Source organism: Schistocerca cancellata, chromosome 2, assembly GCF_023864275.1.
Source record: "Schistocerca cancellata isolate TAMUIC-IGC-003103 chromosome 2, iqSchCanc2.1, whole genome shotgun sequence".
Classification (NCBI taxonomy): Eukaryota; Metazoa; Arthropoda; class Insecta; order Orthoptera; family Acrididae; genus Schistocerca; species Schistocerca cancellata.
Window position 1 is genome coordinate 287,441,599 of NC_064627.1, and position 22,618 is coordinate 287,464,216.

The 22,618-nt window shown below is 37.7% G+C and overlaps 1 protein-coding gene across 6 annotated transcripts in view; it reads right to left on the bottom strand.

Annotated features, from left to right (window-relative positions):
- LOC126161638 (alpha-methylacyl-CoA racemase) overlaps window positions 1–22,618 on the bottom strand; it is a 149,973-nt gene that overhangs the window by 70,652 nt on the left and 56,703 nt on the right. The window contains exon 1 of one of the 6 annotated variants that reach the window (XM_049917601.1): window positions 20,220–20,532. The exons of 2 other annotated variants lie outside the window; for them this stretch is intronic. In XM_049917601.1, the coding sequence (XP_049773558.1) occupies window positions 20,220–20,251 (32 nt within the window). In that variant the 5' untranslated portion in view covers window positions 20,252–20,532. 3 more of the 6 variants (XM_049917602.1, XM_049917606.1, XM_049917604.1) reach the window with 3 other exon arrangements.

Sequence of the window (22,618 nt, forward strand, 5' to 3'; positions counted from 1 at the left end):
TAATGATTTGGCAGACCATATTAATAATAACCTCAGAATTTTTGCAGACGATGCAGTTATCTATAAATGAAATACTGCCTGAAAAAAGGCTCACATATATCCCATCAGATCTTGATAAGTTTTCAATGTGGTGCAAATAAAGGCACCTTGCTTTAAATGTACAGAAATGTAAAAGCATAAACTTCAAAAATGCTGAAAAGTAGTGCCCCTCTACAACACCAGTGAATCACAATTAGGATCAGCTGACTTGTACAAAAACCTGGCAGCAACAGTTTGAAGGAGTATGAAATGGAATGATCACTTAGACTCAGTCATGTGTGAAGCAGGTAGGAGGCCAGTTCATTATCAGAATACTACGAAAATGCAGTAAGTCTGTAAAGGAGATTGCTTATGTGTCATTTGTGTGTCCCATATTAGAATATTGCTAAAGTGTGTGGGATACATACCAGATTAGGACTAACAAGCAATACTCTATGTATACAAAGTAGGGTGGCACTAATGTTCACAGCTTGGTCTGACACATAAGAAAGAGCCACAAAAGTGTTGAAAAACTTCATTTGGTAGATGCTTTAAGATAGATGCCAATTATCCCATGAAAACCCACTTACAAAGTTTGATGAAGCCACATTAAGTGAAGAATCTTGAGAAATTCTTCACTGCCCTACATATTGCTCTCATAAGGACCGTGAAGACAAAAATACATTAATTACAGCTGCACTACATTTAAGCAGTTACTCTTTCTGTGCAGTGACTCTAATGGGAAGAAACTAACGTGTGTACAACTAACGTGTGTACCATGCTAAGTAGCCTCTACCATGTACTTCACAACAGTTTGAGGTGTATGTATTTAGAAGTAGAATATGTCATGTAAGGTTAATTTTAATAATTGAAACAACAGCAAGCTTTATTATATTTCATACAATTTTTTTGAGATGCAGTAAGAGTAAGCTACATATTACCATTTTATTGTGTGCAATATTTGATTTTTATTAGGTTTTAGTGAAATAAGTCATGAACAGCAGAAATAAATTATTCTCTTAAAGCACAAAATTATGTCCTGATAGACATGTTTACCAATATTTCATTTCATTTCAGAAATCCATGTTCAGCCAACAAAATCACAGTTATTGGGCAGATTACCAGTTTTTATTTTTCACAGCAATCAGCAATCCTCGTCAAACCACATGAATATCATGAAAGTATATCAACAAATTATAGCATGCTTGAAAATATGCATCACCAAAGCTGAGATGCAGTGCTATAATGCCATTTTCTTTCTTTTCAGGTTGGTTTCCTTCTCCTGCAATTGTGGCCATAAACAATCATCTTTGTGCTGTCAAATCTTAAGAGTTTCAAGTGTGTGTCATGCAGCTTCAACTTGGAATCTGACAATGTTGAAATGTGCAGCTTCTGTATGGTTATTCTCTGTAGCTGCAAGCTTCTCTCCCGTCACTGCTGGTTGCTGATTCTGTATTGCAAAGTAATCTTTTTAGTGTGGCATATTGTAGACTTCACACACCCACTTCTAGTGAATGTACATTTATCAGTGCAGGTTTCAGCAAAAGGTTCTTTACAATGAATAAGTAGCATGCTGCACCTTTCATCCTTAAGTGGTGTCCGCATATGTAGTCACTTTCACAGAGACATCTGTTTCTGACATTTTGCCAGCATGAGTGGCTGACTGACATTTTTAAAAATTCAGCCTCCATTGTTGGTAGCAGACTGGAGCTCAGTCTGTGGCCAGAGGTTATACACTGCCTGTGAAAAAGAAAGAGAGAGAGAGGATGATGTGCACAGGAGGGGAGGAAGAAATGAAATGAAACTTCATGGGTTGAGAGGATATGTGTAAACCACTAGGTATTCATCCTGACTGGAGAATGAATTGATCGGTTTTTCTAGAAGAAAACAAAATTCAAGAAATTAAAGTGGTCAAAAGAATTCTGCATACTGAGACAAAAAGGAATATAAGACCCTATAACGTCCAGTTTTCACAACTTCCTTTGCGTTTGCTCTGAGAAAAGGTGTAACAAAGTCAGTGCTACCACACAAACACAGGTGAAAGATATTGGCACAAGCAAGTGCACGTGTAAATGTACCTGCAACAATTACATTGTTGCTAAGCCTGCAGCTGATCTAGTATAGTGTAACATGGAGTGCACTAGCTTGGGAGACAGTAAGGTGAGCCAGACCAGGATCGAGTCCACATGGCAGATTGACTGTGGCTGGTGCACTGGCCAGCCTGAATGCGGTTCCTAGGTGGTTTCCCACACTCATTTAGGCAAATGCTGGGCTGGTCGCAAATTTCTGTATCAGAAAATATGATTCACAAGGAGTTAAAACATGATCGCACACAGAACAAAGTTTACATAATTCGTGGATGGGGGTCCATGCACATGACTCTCCTCTCCTAGGTAACTGACCACTGTGATGACAGAAAGAGCACCTAACCACAAAGTTAAATAAATTTAAATTTTTAAATCATGAGTGCAACAGATCCTGTCCTAGACAGGACTAATGCTCAGTAAAAGAGGAACTAAGTTTGATATTACTTCTAAAGCAGTTTCAACAGAGATTTCTATGAAATTCAAAGACAAACTTCAACCATAAAGCTAGATCCACAACACAGTTCAACCTTATGCAGGCAGTCAACACCACAACAAAACCCAAAATCTACAGAAATCTTCACAAAACTGTCAGATATGACAAAATTAGTATTAACTGACAATTATAACTCTGAAATGGAATTGGATACATATGTTAATGAAGCAAGTTGTCGTCCTACTACTCCTCTTACTGTCAAACGTGTGACACAAAAAGCCAGGTAGAATGAAAGATAGTTAATGATCCTTTTTGACTGACTGACTGACTGACTGATTTACACAGGAAGACGACAATGGTCATAGCCCATCATTGTCCACACCAAAACTGAGTTCATTGTGCAATTTGTATCCCTGTAATTCTAGAAAAGACAGTCAGTACTTTTAAAGAGTAGTAGGAATTCTTTTATAATTATTTATTAGAGACAGTTCCTTCAGGAATTAATGACCTGAATATACTGTCTTTTGGCCTCCAACACTTCTCACTGGAAAATTAAATGTGGTGCAGTTTCATCACCCTCGTGGCATAGCCTGCACTTATTGACTTTTGTGTGTACCTATTGTGTGTGTCCAGGTTCTGTTTATATAGAGGCTTTCTTTTTTCTATTAAATCTGTTGTCATGTTTATAAATTTCAGTGGCTTCCCGTAACAGATAGATGAAGTAGCTCTGCTCCACAGTGAGAACCTGCATGTCAGCAAATTTTATTACATGGTCAGTCTCTGTGTGTGCTTCGCCACTGCCAATTTCTCCACCTGTTCCAAACTGCAGTACCGTACGTTCACTGATCCTGGTACTGACGGATTACATGGTCATTCTAATACAGACTTTTCCACAAGTACATGATATGCAGTATAGACCCATCACTGCAAGTGGATCTCTTTCGATCTTTGCTGATCTAAGACACACTCCGATTATCTTCATAAGCTTGTATGTAGTCTGCAAGCTATATTTATATAATAATATGGTTGATTCCATCCATCAACCTGGGGACGTATGGCAGAAAGGCCATACCCAACCTTTCTTCTTATGGCATGTTATTCCTCCATGTTGTTTCATGAAACTTCTTATATAAGTGGTGGAGTACACATTCCAGGTGTTGCATATTGCATCAGAGGTGCTATGACTCACATACACATCTTGCACTTGTTATGATCATATTTATCATACCTGTTTTCTTGCTTGGATGGTGGTTTGAAAGTTCTTGCAGGTATCAGTCCATGTGTGTCAGCTTTTGATGTATGCTATTGCTCAGGTTCTCACCGTTCTTCATAACTAGAGCATCTAGAAAAGGTAGTTGTTACCACTTTTCTACCGCCATACTAAATTTAATGTTGGCATGGAAACAGTTCAAATGTCTTAAGAAGTTACCAAGTTGTTCCTCAACATGGATCCACATGATGTGCCTGTACCACACCTTAGGCTTACAAGGTGCCAAGTCCAGTGTCTGTCTTTTGAAATTCTCGATGAAGAAATTGCAATAGGACAAAGTGGACTGCCCATGGTAACACCCTTCAGCTGCTCAGAGCAATCACCATTCCACATCAAGTAGCTCATGGTAAGACATGCATGAAACAGCCTGGTGAAATCCTGTAGGAAAAATGGAATTGATATGCTACAGAGAGCCACTAAGTGCCACTTTGGTAAAAAACGTAACAGCAGAAAAGCTGACTAGCATCTCATCGGGTCCACATTTCTGTTTCTTCATTTCTCAATGAAATATCCCAAGTCCTTTGTGCTTGTGCCAGTCTTTTCAATGTGTGGCTGAAGCAGTGGACAAAAGTTTCACCAGTTTATATGTCAATGAGCTAGGAGTGCTTGCGATGTGTGAGACCATCCATGTAATAAAATTTTCTGACATACAAGCCCTTGCTCTGGAGAAGCACCACTAACATTTGTTCAAGGAAGCCACTGAAGTTCTTAAACATGACAATAGTTTTAATAAGACAGAAGAAAACCTCAAGATATGCAGACCCTGGATTCCTTTGCTCCAATGAACGATTGTCATAAGTAATGCTGGAGAAGCTACAGCAATAATGAGCAGGAAAACATCCACTGAGACGTTAACATTGAGAGTACATACACTACCTGACAAACTGAAGCACCCAGAAGAAATGGTCAGAGGTCAATATTCCTTCACACACATACACTCCATTAACTAGTATGTAAATGATTAGAGATTCATTTCTCAGTGACAGGTAGAATGGCCACTGGAGAGCTTTAGTGTTCATTTTTGGCATTGTTACATGTCCTGATAGGTATGCAAATGCCAACAGCATTGGATGTTTAGTGATCACTATGAAGGACACAGAGATGGCACATATTCAATTGAGACAGTGTTATTGGCACCTGACAGGTGTTGGAGGCCTCATTTTATTTTGCCATCTAATTGATTCGTGCCGTATCCAGATTCATAAGGATTTGGATATGACAGTAGCCCAGAGGGAGTGTGAGGGCAAGTTTACTTTTGTTACGGTTCCAGTTGGCCATATCTGACTACCGTAAGAAAGGATCAACTTATTTTGCACCCAACACACTGTAACACCCTTTACATCAGGGTGTGCTATCTGAAAACAAGTAATGGACTCCCTGTACAGTCTATATTAACTTGCACCATTGGTCAGAGACTAGCAGTAGCTGGAATGATTAGGCTGCCATTAACACAACACACTGCATTTGGAGTGGTGCTATGATACAGAAGCATGGACTACTGATGAATGGCACTGGATTGTGTTCAGTGATGGATCATGGTTCTCCACTACATCAGATGACCCTCATCTGAGAGTATGGAGGCGGCCTGGGGAGAGGCCCAATTCTTCCAGTGTTCCATAAAGGCACAATGGTGTTATCCTTGGTGACTATTGGGTATGAGCTCAGGTCAGAGTTGGTAGTGATTGAACAAACTTTGATGGCACATCATTATATCACAGACATCTTGCATCCTCCTGTGTTACCTCTCATCTGGCGGTATCATAGTACCATTTTTTTATCAGGAAAGTGCACATTCTCACTTGGCATACAGCTCTATGAACTGTCTGCATGATGTTAAGGTACTCCTGTGGCCAGCAAGATCCTCAGATCCGTTACCAATAGCACATGTGTAGGACCAGCTTCAACTTCAGTTTTGTCCCAGTATCAAGGATATCTAGGAGCAGTTACAATAGTTGTGGGCTAGTTTGCCTCAAGAGATGATACAATGGTTTTATGACACCCTTCCTGTCTGAATTAATGTATGCATCCAGGCCAGAGGGGTACATAATCATACTGATAAGTGGGCAGATACGCCAAGTTCTTGGTATATCTAATTTGATTTTGTAATCATTGAAGTAACATCTACATCTACATCTACATCCATACTCCGCAAGCCACCTGACGGTGTGTGGCGGAGGGTACCTTGAGTACCTCTATCGGTTCTCCCTTCTATTCCAGTCTCATATTGTTCGTGGAAAGAAGGATTGTCGGTATGCCTCTGTGTGGGCTCTAATCTCTCTGATTTTATCCTCATGGTCTCTTTGCAAGATATACGTAGGAGGGAGCAATATACTGCTTGACTCATCGGTGAAGGTATGTTCTCGAAACTTTGACAAAAGCCCGTACCGAGCTACTGAGGGTCTCTCCTGCAGAGTCTTCCACTGGAGTTTATCTATCATCTCCGTAACGCTTTTCGCGATTACTAAATGATCCTGTAACGAAGCGCGCTGTTCTCGTTGGATCTTCTCTATATCTTCTATCAACCCTATCTGGTACGGATCCCACACTGCTGAGCAGTACTCAAGCAGTGGGCGAACAAGCGTACTGTAACCCACTTCCTTTGTTTTCGTATTGCATTTCCTTAGGATTCTTCCAATGAATCTCAGTCTGGCATCTGCTTTACTGACGATCAACATTATATGATCATTCCATTTTAAATCACTCCTAATGCTTACTCCCAGATAATTTATGGTATTAACTGCTTCCAGTTGCTGACCTGCTATTTTGTAGCTGTTGCACTCATGATTTAAAAATTTAAATTTATTTAACTTTGTGGTTAGGTGCCCTTTCTGTCATCACAGTGGCCAGTTACCTAAGAGAGGAGAGTCATGTGCATGGACCCCCATCCACGAATTATGTAAACTTTGTTCAGTGTGCGATCATGTTTTAACTCCTTGTGAATCATATTTTCTGATACAGAAATTTGCGACCAGCCCAGCATTTGCCTAAATGAGTGTGGGAAACCACCTAGGAACCACATTCAGGCTGGCCAGTGCACCAGCCACAGTCAATCTGCCATGTGGACTCGATCCTGGTCTGGCTCACCTTACTGTCTCCCAAGCTAGTGCACTCCATGTTACACTATACTAGATCAGCTGCAGGCTTAGCAACAATGTAATTGTTGCAGGTACATTTACACGTGCACTTGCTTGTGCCAATATCTTTCACCTGTGTTTGTGTGGTAGCACTGACTTTGTTACACCTTTTCTCAGAGCAAACGCAAAGGAAGTTGTGAAAACTGGACGTTATAGGGTCTTATATTCCTTTTTGTCTCAGTATGCAGAATTCTTTTGGTCACTTTAATTTCTTGAATTTTGTTTTCTTCTAGAAAAACCGATCAATTCATTCTCCAGTCAGGATGAATACCTAGTGGTTTACACAGAAGTCTGGTGTCGCATATAACACTCGTGCTTCATACACCTCTTTCCTTCTTTGGCTGCAATGTTGCCTTGCTATTACACTCTACACACTTTTGTGTTCTGGAAGAATATTTGAATTGAAAGTTTGGATGAAAGTGGTAATTTATTTATTCATCCAATAAATCTCTACAGATTGTTGGATGTCATTTGCATGACACACACACACACAAACACACACACACACACACACACACACACACAGGTTACACGTAACTTCAACATTTATTTTAATAGTACAATAAATCAATTATATTTATTCTTGGTTTAGCAGCAGTAACAATTTTTGCATATTCTAGCTTTATGTCTGTTGTACTTCACATGGTTTAAGAATTCTACCACTGAATAGAGGCAGTGATCTAATAAGAATGCCCTTAGGGATTTGTGAAACAGAGAAAATGAAGTAATAACTTTAATTTTATGTGGCAGACTATTTTACATTTGTATTGCACTATTTGTACTGGAGGTTTATAGGCTGTTGTCTGTACTGACTGAACATGGAGTTTCCTTTTTGCCTGGTGTTACATTCATGTATATTACAGTTTTTATTTATCTCTTTGATGTTTGTCCCCACATATTTACAATCTTCTAGAATAAAAAGACAGGGAAGAGGGAGGATGGAAGGCTCTTGAAAGTGGGGCATTTAGCTGGTCTGTAGCTTTATTTAAGTTTTCTTGTAGCTGTGTTCGTGTATCCCCTGTAAGGATTGTACTTGTGTCATCTGTACACAAAATATTTAGTTGTAATTCTATGCTTACATCTATGTCATTTATATACAGAAGGAAAAGCAATTTGTCAGGTATGAGGAGAACCATTTTAATGCAGTGCCTCTAATGCCATACCTTTGGAGTTTTTCCAACAGGATTCTGTGGCCCAAAATGTCAAAAGCTTTACTCAGATCTAAGAAAATACCAGCAGCATTTTGTTTATTATCCAGTGCTTCTAGAGTATTCTGTAAGAACTTATATATAGCACTGGTTGTAGATTTATGTTTCCGAAAGCCATGTTTGGCATCAGCAAGGATTTTGTTCTTATCCAGAAATTCCATTAATCTGTTATAAGTGATTCTTTCAACGAGTTTGGCAAAAACTGACAATAATGAGACTGCCCTATAGTTTTCCAAATTTGCTTTGTCACCTTTTTTATGAATATAGTTCTCTTTGGTAATTTTAATACATTCAGGAAAGATTCCACTTGAGAAAGACAAGTTGATTATCTCTGCAAGGGTTGTTGCAATGTTTATAATACATTCCTTTATGATAAAATATGGAATACTATCAATTCCTGAGGATGTTTTCTGTAGGTTTTTGCTGCGTGAATAATTTCATTCGGGGATGTGTTGTAGAGATAGATTGAGTGGAGGCAAGAATTTACTTTATTCTGTTGGTTAATTGGGCAGTCTTTCTTATTATTAATTATTAGGTTATTTCTATTGTCTTCATAGTACTGCCTGAAGAGATTTGCAATCTGCTGCAGGTCAGTAATTCTCTTGTTGTCACAGTTTAGTGTGATATTTTCCTTTTTCCTAGTTCTGTCCTGCTTTATTATTTTCCAGATTGCTTTGCTTTTATTTTCTGTCTCTGTTATAAACTTATCATTAGCCATTATTTTTGCCTGATGTATGACTTTTCTATACACTTGAATATATTTTGTGATATAACTGTTGAGCAGAGAGGATATGTTGTGGTTTTTTCTGTAACTGACCAATTTTCTTTTCCAATTATTTGAGACTTATGCCTCTTGTTATCCATGACTTTGGTTTTACATTTGTGTTCCTTGTCACCAGTGTTTTGAGGAGAAATACTGTTTCAAAATAATAACTGAAGATGTCAGAACTTTTCAAGCTTTTTGTTCATGTCATGCAACTGAGAAACTTCTTCCCACGTTTCTCTTGATAACAAGTGATTGAATATTTCTATGCTTTGTGTGTTGAAACTACTTCCAGTCACAGTCCTTTTATGGTTTTGTCTGGGTAGTAAACAGTCAGAGGTTTACCACTTGAGCTTCAAGATCACTATAATTTGTGTTTACACATTTTGCAGTATAGGGTGTGTTAACAAATATTTGGTCCACAGTAGTGGATGAAGTTTTCGTAATTCTTGTTGGGGCTGTAACTGTTTGTTTTAAATTGAATGTATCTGTTAGGTTGAGCAACAGTTCTTTTCTCCTGCTTGTTGCAAGAAAGTCAATGTTGAAATCCCCACAGGGTACTATTGATTTCTTGCCTACATGTATTCTATTTAGTAATGTTTCAAGTTTATTGATAAATACCTCAAAGTTCCCATTTGGAGAGCAATAGATACATACAACTGTCTTGACTTCGGAATGCTTTCTGCTCCTGAGATGTTCATCCATGTGGCTGCCTCTCTAGTGGTGCTGTTGTTGGTTTCTTGCACCCCATCATTTGTGCAGATTTTCTTAGATTGCTCAGGCTCATTGGCTGCTTGCATTTGATGGTTTTCAGTCTCATCTGGCACAGAGATAAATGGTCCACTTCCAGCCTAGAGAGATGTCACTTCTGTTACCATAAACTTCTTATTTATAGAATTAGACACAACACATTTGTCGTTGAGAGGTATGGCTATCCTGCTTCAGGTGTAGTTTTTGACCTACTGTTTCTAAAATCTTGCAAATAATGAATTTCTTTCCCACTCTGTTGAGATGGAGGCCATGATTTGGGTGGAATCTTCTTCCAAGTTCACTTATATCCATGAATGTTGCATTTTTAAACCCTCTGCAGATATTTTGAATGTCTTTGTTTGCTTTTTGTAGCTCTTCATTTACACAGGACCAGTCTGGTAGGTCATGGTGATGTGCAATTGAAAAAACAATCACATTTGTGTTTATGAACTCAAGCAATCTTTGCTTAAGAGAAATCGTGAGTTCCTTTGCCGTATGTTCCAGTGAGGAAAACAGAAGTCATTTGTGCTCAATTCCAATACTTTTTCATGGCTTACTGCAGTCACAGCTTTGAAATTCGCACATGGTTTCACAATGGTGTTAATTTTGTAAATACATCTATTACTTAATTCGGTGGCTATTCCTTGTCCTTGACTATCTGTAAACAGATCAATTTTAGCTGTGCTTTTTGAGGGAAGTTCACATGTTTCAAAAATACTATTGTGGACTGCTATGCTTTCTTTTGAACTAGTGCCCTTGATCATTTTTTGTATGGGAGACAACGTCCCAATTTGTTTGCTTGAGTTTGGCAGGTTTTTACTGTTCACAATCACTTTTTGTTCAATCTCTTTCCGCAGTGTAATATTTTGTTGTTTAAGGCCTATCTGTGTTGCACAGTCCTGTTTATATCCACATGGTTCAATGTTAACTTCTTCATTACAGTCCTCAGCAGGTCACAATTCACTCTCTTCATCATGTCTCAAATTTATGTTATGCCATGAATTGCCGTTCCTATTCTTTTTTGACAGTTGTTCCAGCTCCTGAGCTCTTCCTCACTGTATACAAACCATTACTGGGTTGTACCACCCAAGTAAAAGTAGACAACCACCCATTGTATTTAGCAGTACCGTCAAATTCTTTTAAGCTATTTCATCAGACCCTGGCCAGCATCTAATGAAAATACTGGCGGGACCCTAATGTGCAAATCACTCACCAATGTTTTAGTATTCAGTGGTGCTCTGACAATGGGGAATGCAGGAGGAATGTATTGTTTGTATTTGGGTCCTGCTCATGAAGGACACAGCTTTCATATAGTCTTATTGGGGCCATGGCAATGTCGACGTGTATGATATCTGGTATCTTCAACAAACAGTGTGACATAGGACCCGTAATAAGAGAAGGGCTGTCAACAAGAACTAATACTTCACCCTGAGGAGACATTTAGGGAGCACACTTGCTGCTTCAGTAGTGAGTGCTCTTATTTATACATATATGGAATTTTCTAGTGACCTACAATATTTGATAAATAAGAAGGTCCCAGAACCTTCAAGAAATCAAATATAACTGCAGGAGCGGGACTCAAACTAGTGACCTACATACCACTAGCCAGTGACTATAACTGCTAGGCCACTATACTGATGAACATGATGCACAGTATGTGGCAATATCACAGACAGCTGAATGAAAGAGAACCTTCAGAGATGTGGAATGAGTAGACATTACTCAAGTTCAGTTTAACACAGTAAAATTAAAAGAAATACACTAATTATGACAAAACTGTAAGAAGCCAATACCCTGGTTTTCAAATCAATGTAATGAGAGAGACTAAGTGTAACATACACTGGCCCTGGGCTTCTTGAACAATTTTTCTGTGTGTTGATGCCTTATTAGCTGGGTCCCAAGGAAAGTCACACTTAGTGCTTCACTTAGTATATGATTGATTGTGTCTATTCTAGCTGGTAATTTCTATTTGTTCGAAATTTTACAACAATAGTCTTTGTGGGACTAAGACAAATTGTTCTTTGTAAACCAGTTGCAAGCATGTTCAGCTATCATTAGGACTACTTCATGTATGGCTGAATATGGGCAATTTGTTAGTATGCCTGTGTCACCAACAAACACTGCAGTTTTAGAAAACTGTTTTAAAATCACTAGAAGAGTATTATTTGTGCAGTTAAATTCCTCCATTCTGAGTTTAGTTTATTCTTTTGGTGGTGTTTGTCAAAGTGATCTTCTGTTTTCTACAACTAAAGTATTGCAACAAGTTAAGCCACTTTGATTCAAAGAAAAATAGTCCTTGAAATGCTTCGGTAAGTACTGCACTTCTCACGTTCGAAGGCTTTGATAAGTGAATCTCTCTCTCTCTCACTGTGTGTGTGTGTGTGTTTTTTGTTTTAAAATCCTAATCAAGCTATAGAATATCAGAGAAACATAACTCTGAGAAATACGAGTGGCTCATTACTTCAAAAAACCCAAGCAGGAAGCCATGTCATTGGATTATGCCCTGCCTGTAGTCAAACGAAAAGAACATCTCGCCACAGTGGCTGGCAGGAAGTATGTCATTGTTGTGTAGTTGATTTTAACAGCAACAGCTTATTGTCCATCACTTTTAGCCACTGACACACAGCTCTGTACCTCAATAGCAGGAGAATGGCACATTGAGCAATGTGATTTTGAGTACATGCTTAACAGGCTGCAACATCTGCTAACTAACCTGATATCCTGCAGAATGAAAGCTCATTCCTCAGCCTGTGTAAGCAGAGCAGGTAACCATGGCTGTTTTGGGCATATCTGTTTGCTGATTATATGTGTTGTATAGAGGCAGGAGCACTAAGTCAGTCAGAGCAGATAGGACAGATATGTCCCACCTTCTTCAGTGTCCTTTAAATATTACATAATACCAAAACAAACAGAATTAATTCACATGGTGAATCAATTTGGAGGACATTCTTGGGAAAAACCATTGAACATCCAGCAGTATCCCCTGTTTAGACCCATATGTAGAAGAGATGATTCAATATCTTGTAAAATTCTAAGTTAAAAACATATCACGGAGAAGTTACACCCGTATGCTTCAGTAAGTATAAAATAACTCTGGCCCCTTTCTGTAACCAGGACAAAAGTTGGCTCAAACCCTGGATTAGAATTTGTACTCTTCACATACCAAGTGCCATTAGGTCCTGCTTTGCACAGATCCCAAATGGCCTTGTTGCCTGCAGACATTTGCTTCCATGGTAGGGTAAATGTGCTTTACATAAATAGTTCTGGTGGCTTAATCTGACATAGTGAATTGGTTCAATAATTTCAAGAATTCTTGATTTACTCTTCATTACTAATACACTGTCATTGGAACCATGCCATCTGGATTCTCTGCTGTTGGTCAGCATTCGAATGTGCACAGGGTCAACCACCTGACCGTGGCTGCAGGAGTGGCACTCTTTACTTTACCAGGCCACAGGTTATTTAGACAGTCTGAAGACTTCAGGATGGATTCATCGGTAGCTTGGTGGATCACCATTGTAACGTGATCTACCCATTCCAGGATACTTCTCAATTTTCAAATACAGATGAGCATGCACCTTGGTGGCTTACTTTTGAGCACTGCTTGATATGCCAGAAGTATTCTATACAGTGATATGGAAAAGAACCAATGATAATGTGGAGAATTACAGAGTGCTGATTTTGTAATGTCTGAAATGTTTTATAAATCTATGGTACAAGGTATGTGAGTGACATGAGTACACAAAATGATCTTTTAATTATCCAAGAATATGCACCAACTCATCAAGGAAACATACCACTATAGAGAGAATTATGAAGGAAGTTTGGAGTTTGCAGTTGTTGCACAGTAGTGATGAGTTATTTGAATGCTACTGTTGGAGAAGAGAGTACAGGAGCCATAGCACATAAGCGGTTGTATTAGGAAAGGACATGGATGAGCGGCTGATTGATTTCTGCAGGGGGGGGAATATCTAGTATTAGTTCATAAATCATAAAAGTACATTATACACTTGCAAGCCACCTGGAGATAACTTCATAAATCAAATTCTACATCAGCACCTACATTCATTCATACTTCGCAAACCACCGTATGGTGCATGGCAGAGATTACCCTGTGCCATTACCAGTCATTTCCATTCCTGTTCCACTTGCAAATAGAGCATGGTAAAAATTACTGTATGCCTCCATTTGAGCCTTAATCTCTCTAATCTTATCTTCAGAGTCTGCACACACAATGTACATTGGCAATAGTAGAAAAGTTCTGCAGTCAGCCCTAAATGCTGGTTCTCCAAATTTTCTCAATAGTGCCTCTTGATAAGAATGTCGCCTTCCATCAAGTGGCCCATTTGAGTTCTCAAAGCATCTCCATAATACCTGCGTGTTGTTTGAATCTATTGGTAACAAATCTAGCAACCTGCCTCTGAAATGCTTCAATGTCCTCCTTTAATCCGACTTGATGCGTATCCCAAACACTCTAACAGTACTCAACAATGGATTACACTATACTCCGTTTAAAATTACTTGATAGTTTTTGTCTGTCACTTGCCACTACAGTGTTGCCACATTGGCTGCCGTTTATAAATAACACACAAAACACAGCAAGTCAGTTCACAAATGCTGTTAATGTGTGACGAGCAATGTGGGAAGTGGATGCAGCAATGTATGTTGGAAATGAGAGATGCTCTGTCAACAGCTGATTTTAGGCAACCAATGACTAACCTGCTGTAGCACACTCTTTTTGTAGCCCTAAATTTAAACACATATCTTAAGCTAACCACAACCATCCACTATCCAAGAAAGTGGTGGTCAACAGTCTGCAGCAGAACTAAAATCAAGATCGCTTTGTTCATGGCTATTAAAGCTAACCTCTACAAACAAACCAAGACAGAAAAAACTTCAGTTTCAGTGCTAAAAGCAAACTGTGATTTCTTGCTATCATTGTTAACCTAAAGCTGTCCTCTCAAGGGCTACATGAGCTGCCACATTACCAACCGACGAGCAGTCCTCGCTGGCACTTTGTTACAGATTATAGGCGACACAGGCAGATTCCAGATGAAAAGATAATGATAGGTAGAAAAATAAGATCAAGTAAAAAAGTCAATGTGATTACGAAAATGATGTGGCAAAAGAAATAGAAATAAAAAAGTTACATTTAAACCAGTTAATTGAATAAAAATGATAATCAAACTCTTTTGATTAGATTTAGACATTAAAAAATTATCATGACACTTGATGAGATGTGAATCTGTGACCTTAAGCATGACAAGTTATTACACTAACCGTTGCGTTAAAGTACATCACTGAGTCAAGTTGTTATATTTTTTTACTGTGAACACCTGGTCACAATTATGAATTGCAGCCTTCAAAAACTTAGTTTCACGCAATGTCATACAAAACTTATCTAATGTAAGCTCTATGATCTCTATGATGATACCGCACATGTGATGCTGAATCATGTCTTCTGCCAAAGTATCCAGTGGTGTTTAGTTAGTGCTGTGTATGAAATTTGTGTATTTCGTTAACATCATTATATAGTGTGTGTGTGGTTTGTGATGTAGTTATCATGTATGATGAAATACAAAATAAAAGTGCCAGATCCATGGTTTCAGATTCAAACACATCAAGAAAGAATGTCTGACAAGGAACAGAAAGTGAACTGACTGATGGTTGTGGCAGTTTGGCAACGGCGAACGGTTCAGGCATGACATTGAGCAAGCCAATTGGAGGAAACCAACTCCAATGCGTGAAGTGCCAACTATCAAGTAAATTTAATCAGACTATAGTGTCCCATATGCAGTCTTCTTCACAAATGAACCACACTTTCATAAAATTCTCCCAAAAAACTGAAGTCACTTATTCACCTTCCCTACAACAATCCCTACACACTCATTCCATTTCATATTGTTCTGCAACGTTACACCTAGATATTTGATTGATGTGACCATGTCAAGCAACACACTAATAATGCTATACTCTTTAACATTATGGGTATTTTTTCCTACTCATCTGTAAAAAATTATATTTTTCTACATTTACAGCTAGCTGCCACTGATCACACCAACTAGATATTTTGTCCAAGTCTTCTTGTATCCTCTGAGTCAGTGAACGATGATATCATCAAAAACACCACAGCATCATCAGCAAACAGCCACAAATTGCTGCTCATCCTGTCTGCTAAATCATTACTGTATCTAGAAAATAATAGTGGTCCTATCAAAGTTCCCTGGGACATTCCTGATGATATCCTTGTCTCTGATGGACACTCGCCATCAATGACAACATACTGGGTTCTGTCACTTAACAAGTCTTGACACACTCGCATATCTGGGAACCTATTCCATGTGTTTGTATTTTCGTTAACAGTTAGTGTTGTATCATCGTCTAAAATGCTTAACTTCATACAGATGGATCAATGGTATATAAATGGAATTCAGAAAGTGCACACATTACCAGGGCAAATAATACTAATAGTAATCACAGTTTATGAAAAGCCAAAATAAAAAACAAAACTAAAGAAAATGAAAAGGATTACAACAATAAGGAAGTTTGATGTAGACAGAATTATGCAAGGGAAAGAAAATATATACTGATATATCTCGAATGAAGTGATCAGTGCTCTAAGCAGGCATGCATGCATACATGACATTGTCAAAGAACAGCCCAAGTAGGGTTAAGGGAGGAACAACACAAATAAAGAAATTTATAAGATATGTGAATGGAAAATGAGCAAAAAACACAAGAAGTGATTTATACAATGGACAGGAGAAGAAAATTCAGACAAGAAAAGGAATACCAAAGAGAATGAGTAGAAGACTAGATAATGAATTGCAGATATGAGTTGAACATGCCAGGAAAGAAGTGGCATGAAGTGGAATGGAAGGAAATTGAGGTACTTTAAAGGAAGATACGTTATGATATCCTGTATTAAAGATTGAGATATACAATATGATACAAACACAGATTTGAGAATTTAGCAAAAATTATTAATAATGATAATAATAATAAATGCACAACGTTTGTGAGAGAGTCCTACAAAAATGAGACTTGCAACAGCTTTATGATATGAAGTACAAAGCTTCAACTTGAGTCTTTGAATGATGTGGATGAGGAGGACATGGGGTCATCATCTTAGTAGAGGAAGTAAAGGTTGTTTTAACTGCAACAAAGAATGGTAGCAGTAGCAACTTATACAATCTCAAGGGAAGAAACAGGGAATCAGAAAAAGTAGTGCACACTGAACCACCAGGTTCATTTCTCATGCTGATGATGTTTAAGAACCGCAAATAGACACTGAAAATAAAAATGGAAGGAACATCTGAAGACAGATTTTGATTTAAAAGAAATGGGCTTTTAAGCAGTCTAAGAGAGAGATTTACTGAGAAGAAAAAGAATGTGTATCTACATTTGACGAAGCTTTCAACAGCATGAACTGGGAAAAATCTTATGAATGCATTGAAGGAAAACTGAGTTCACTTATAAACTCGTAAATGAGCCAAAAAGCTTCAGTAGAACTGAAAGAAAAGAATATTAACTGGATAGAATCAGGGAAAGATGTAAATCTACATCTGCATGGATACTCTGCAAATTGTACGTAAATGCCTGGCAGAGGGTTCATGGAACTACCTTCACAATAATTCTCTATTATTCCAGTCTTGAACACCGAGTGGAAAAAATGAACACTTATATCTTTCCGTGTAAGCCCTGATTTCCCTTATTTTATTATGATGATCGCTTTTCCCTATGTAGATCGGTGTCAGCAAAATATTTTTGCATTCGGAAGAGAAAGATGGTGATTGAAATTTTGTGAGAAAACTCAGCCACAGCAAAAAAAGTCTTTGTTTGAACTATGTCCACCTCAAATCCTGTATTGTGTCAGTGACACACTCCCCTCGATTTGATGATAATGCAAAATGTGCTGCTCTTCTTTGAACTTTCTCAATGTACTCCGTTAATCCTATCTGGTAAGGATCCCAGACTGCCCAGCAATACTCCAAAAGAGGACGGACAAGCATAGTGTAGGCCGTCTCTTTAGTACATCAGTAACATTTTCTAAGTGTTCTGTCGAAAAAACACAATCTTTGGTTTGCTTTCCCCACATTTTCTATGTGTTCTTTCCAATTTAAGTTGTTCACAATTGTAATTCCTAGGTATGTAGTTTAATTTATGGCCTTTAGATTTGACTGATTTATTGTGTAACCGAAGTTCAACAGATTCCTTTTAGCGCTCATGTGATGACCTCACACTCTTCATTATGTAGAGCCAAAGTTTTTGTCTATCATCTACACTCTTCAACATACATTGAAACATTTTTTTAAATGTTTTTTAACGATCAAGAGGGTAAAACTCAAGAGGCCAAAAAATGTAGTTAATGCTCAAGATTCACAGACAATACGGTTTTCCTAATCCGGAGTGGCTACAAACTCCAACAAGTGGTGGAGATGGCCAAAAAAGTTGAAAAGGATTAAAATTAGCAATCAGTAAATTAAAGTAAAAAGACAAGATGAAAGGATAAAAATAATGTTAAATGGAGACTAAATCAACTGGTGGAACAACAGACATTAAATCAGAAATAGCAACAGCAAAATTGGTATTATCCAAAGGCATTTTCTGCGCTGTGTGTAAACAAGATTACGGAAATGATTAATGAAGTGTTCTCTGGAGTGTCCAACAATATAGAGCCAAAACTTACATGAATAGGAAAGAAGATATGAAGCAATTTGAGGTTTCTGAAATGTGGATTTGGTGTGGAAAATAAAGCCAAACTGGTGGACAGTGATAAATGAAGAGGTGCTGAGAACACCGAGGAGAGTGGGAGAAGAAAAGCAACTACTGGTTGTAATTAAAGAGGATAAAAAATTGGAATGAGCATGTACTCAGAAAGCATGACAATTTTAAATATATGTGGATGGGAAGAGATGAAAAGAACAAAAGAAGGCTCAGGTCCCAACAACCAGTATAATAGTTGTAATTACAATAGCCTGAAAAGTGACTGGCTGCAAAAAAACTGGATACAGCGGGGGCATGCTCACAGACCACAAAACTAATTGCTGTTGTGGTAGTTATTAGTGATATTATGGCTCTTTTATTCTCAAACAGCACTATGGATCAGGCATAACTTTTGACTCCACAAGAGACTGTAGAGGATTTGGTTTGAGCCAGGACTTAAGTAAATCATCTGGTGATTAGGGACTTTGAAACAGCAGCTCTCCTCCCTTCAGCATAATATTTAAACTAGAATTTCTTCCTGCAACAGGATTCAAATTGGGTACCTCAGGTCAAGTACCACAATACTTGAAGTGTTTTCAAACTTAACATACAAAATGCATAAGGGTCACTGTCAGTGCATTATCTCTATAAGATATTCCACTCAATTTCATATACATTATTCTTCTACTTGACTGTAGTCTTAATTTCTGGAAGCAAATCGGCAATTTTCAAAGACTGTCAAAAATCCTTCAAACGCACAACTATTGACAACTATAAAGCATATGGGATTTGTGATTTTTGAAAGGCAGAGTGGAATAAACATAGGAAAAAGAAAATGACTAAAGCTGTTTAAGAATTGGCAACACTTTATTTATGCATTTGCTTTGCACTTAGTTCAAAAACGTTTAATGTGTCAGCACAAATAACTCTCCAACATGAGAGTTACTGATGAACAAAGTTACATGTTCAGTAGTTGTAGTGCCACGAATGTATTATTAAACCTAAAAAGACAAAATTTAAAGCAAGAAGTTTTTGGAAAACGAACTGAAGGCAGGAGATTACACATGGTCCGATAAACTTACAGTTCAGGTACGAGCAAGTATTTTCAGTTTGTGATAGCCATTAAAACTGCATTTAGAGACGCGACAGGGTTAATTTTTTGTGTACTCACTGAGGATTCTATCCTGTGGACTTTCCAAACATGCTTTGGCTTTATGTGAACAGGCACACACAACAAATGGTGGAAGGAAACAAAGTTACATATAGTAATTAGTTAGTTTGTGTCAAAGGGAAGATAATTTTATTTTGCAAGCTCGGATTAACAATTTTTTCTTCAAATATGACCAGTTCTTGGTTTATAAGCAACTCATCCTTTTTGTATATCCTTGCCAAAAAGTAATTTGACAGTTTATGAAAAAAAAACCACTGCGATCACTGACAGCTACATAACATTAACGGTACTACAAAACCTTCGCATGCAATAGGGCAACATACTCAAGTCGGAAGTGGATTTAATCCCGAGAGCCTTTTTAAAACGTATCTCGTCTTCCCGCCACTAAGTCTTCAGTTAAATTTTGCCACACAATCGCACGAGTGACAACAAACGATGCACACATGTCAAATTTCTGCTATTAATATCGGTAATTTACTTCCTTGAACGACAACAAACAGTAGCAGACGATTAACACACATACCTCACGACAAGTCATCGCATCAAAAAGTGCGCCTCATTGTACTATGGATCTCAAGTCAAACTTTGCGTATCATTGTTATCTTTTTTATCGTATTAATGACACGAGGTGAAAGTCCTTGATTAATTGACGTAACACATTTCAGATTGAGATACCTACGCTCTACAAGCTGAAATCAACTTCATCGCCATACTACAGAATTTGGTAGAATGAACGCATGCGTTTTAACGATTTAAATATATATCAACACAGCAATCCCCTACGCGAAAATTTTATTATAAAATATTTCCTCCTTCCACAAAGAGTTCCTTTCGTTTCCAAAGTTATGAAACCTAACCAATTGAAGCAGGAGGTCGCGGGTTCGAGTCCCGGTCGGGGCACATTTTTTTTCAACTGTCCCGGTTGTTATTTATCAGCGCCTGCAAGCAACTAAAGGTCTGATTTCACTGTAATTTCACCTAACCATTTGTCCACCGTACAAACGTATTACGGCACACAAAACCTGAACAGGGTGACCAACTTGAGAGCTCTACCTGTCACCATTTTGAACATAAAAAATCTCTAGAAAGCCGCTACATTTTTGACATCAATAAATAATTTTACTGTGCATATAATAAACATAGGAAAAAGTTATCGCTCAAATATGTTACAAAACGTGCAAATGAATGTGTAATACACAAATATAGATTTTAATAAGTTTTAGTTCAGTAAGTACTAAAATTGTAACACTGTCTTAAAATTAAACATAGGGTTCTTGTTTAAACGTGTTGTTATCCTCTGCTGTCACCACCTCGTGCTCAATTATATTTCCTCGAATTCGCTGTCCAAAGAATAGAGCTAAAGCTGATTCTCAAGTTGAAGTTGTTGATAGAGAGTTGCATGATTGTCCCTTATCCTTTGAGACAGCTCTTTCGGCATTTCATATGAATAGCAACCGTTGCTTTCCGTTTTTAGTGCATATTTGTCACACAATACGCAATGTAATGTCCTCACTTTCATCCTGTACTTTTTTTGATTTCGTCTTATTTACAAAACTGAACATACATTCGACATCTGCATTAGAATGTGGGAGTGATTAACATTTACCGCGAAATCTGCTAGTTTCTGGAAAAGATTTTTTTCTCTGGAGTCTATAATATTACACGTCTACACAACATTTAACTTTTCCGGTTACAAGATATTTTTATACCCTTAGTAATCCATAGTTTGTTACAAGGTTTTTTACAAGTATATTTAACTATTTTCTTGAAAACTGCTTCCCCAAGAAAATAGTTAAATATACTTGTAAGAAACCTTGTAACAAACCATGGCTTACTAAGGGTATAAAAATATCTTGTAACCGGAAAAGGGAAATGTATCTGACAGCAAGAAAGAGTAGTGACCCAGAAACTATCAAACATTATAAAAACTACTGTGTTATATTAAGAAAAGTTATTAAAAAATCCAGAAGTATGTGTATCATGTCTGAAATCAGCAACTCTGATAATAAAATTAAAACAATTTGGAATATTATTAAAAGAGAAACAGGTCAACCAAGAGCACAGGAAGACAGTATTACCATCAAATTGAATGAAAACTTTACAAACAAAAAGTCAGAAGTTGAAAATATTTTTAATAATCATTTTCTAAATGTTGTGGATATAGTAGGATCCAGGTGTTCATTAGAAGATGCTAAGCTGTTAATGGAAGAGGCCATACCTATGCAATTTGATACAATTGAAATCTCACCAACTTCTCCCTCTGAAATTAGGAAAATAATACACTTGCTTAAAAGCAAAAACTCACATGGAATTGATGGCATTTCCAGCAAAATACTAAAAGCTTGTTCTCAACAGATAAGTAAGATTCTCAGCCACCTGTGTAAAAGGTCTCTGGAACAGGGCATTTTCCCTGATAGACTGAAATATGCTATTGTTATACCTTTGCATAAAAAGGGGGATAGATCTGATGTCAACAATTACCGTCCAATCTCCCTTCTAACAGCTTTATCCAAAATTTTTGAGAAAGTGATGTGTTCAAGAGTAGCTTCACATATCTGTAACAATGAAGTACTAACAAAATGCCAGTTTGGTTTCCAGAAAGGTTTTTCAACAGAAAATGCCATATATGCTTTCACTAATCAAATTTTGAATGATCTGAATAACCGAACACCACCCATTGGGATTTTTTGTGATCTCTCAAAGGCTTTTGATTGTGTAAATCATGAAATTCTGCTAGACAAGCTCAAGTATTGCGACATGAGTGGAACAGTGCACAAATGGTTTAATTCGTACCTAACTGGAAGAGTGCAGAAAGTTGAAGTAAGTAGTTCTCATAATATGCAAAGATCAGTACATTCCTCAAACTGGGGAACTAACAAGAATGGTGTTCCACAAGGGTCAGTCTTGGGTCCTTTGTTGTTCTTAATATATATTAATGACTTGCCATTCTATATTCATGAAGAGGCAAAGTTAGTTCTCTTTGCTGATGATACAAGTATAGTAATCACACTTGACAAACAAGAATTAACTGATGAAATTGTCAATACTGTCTTTCAAAAAATTACTAAGTGGTTCCTT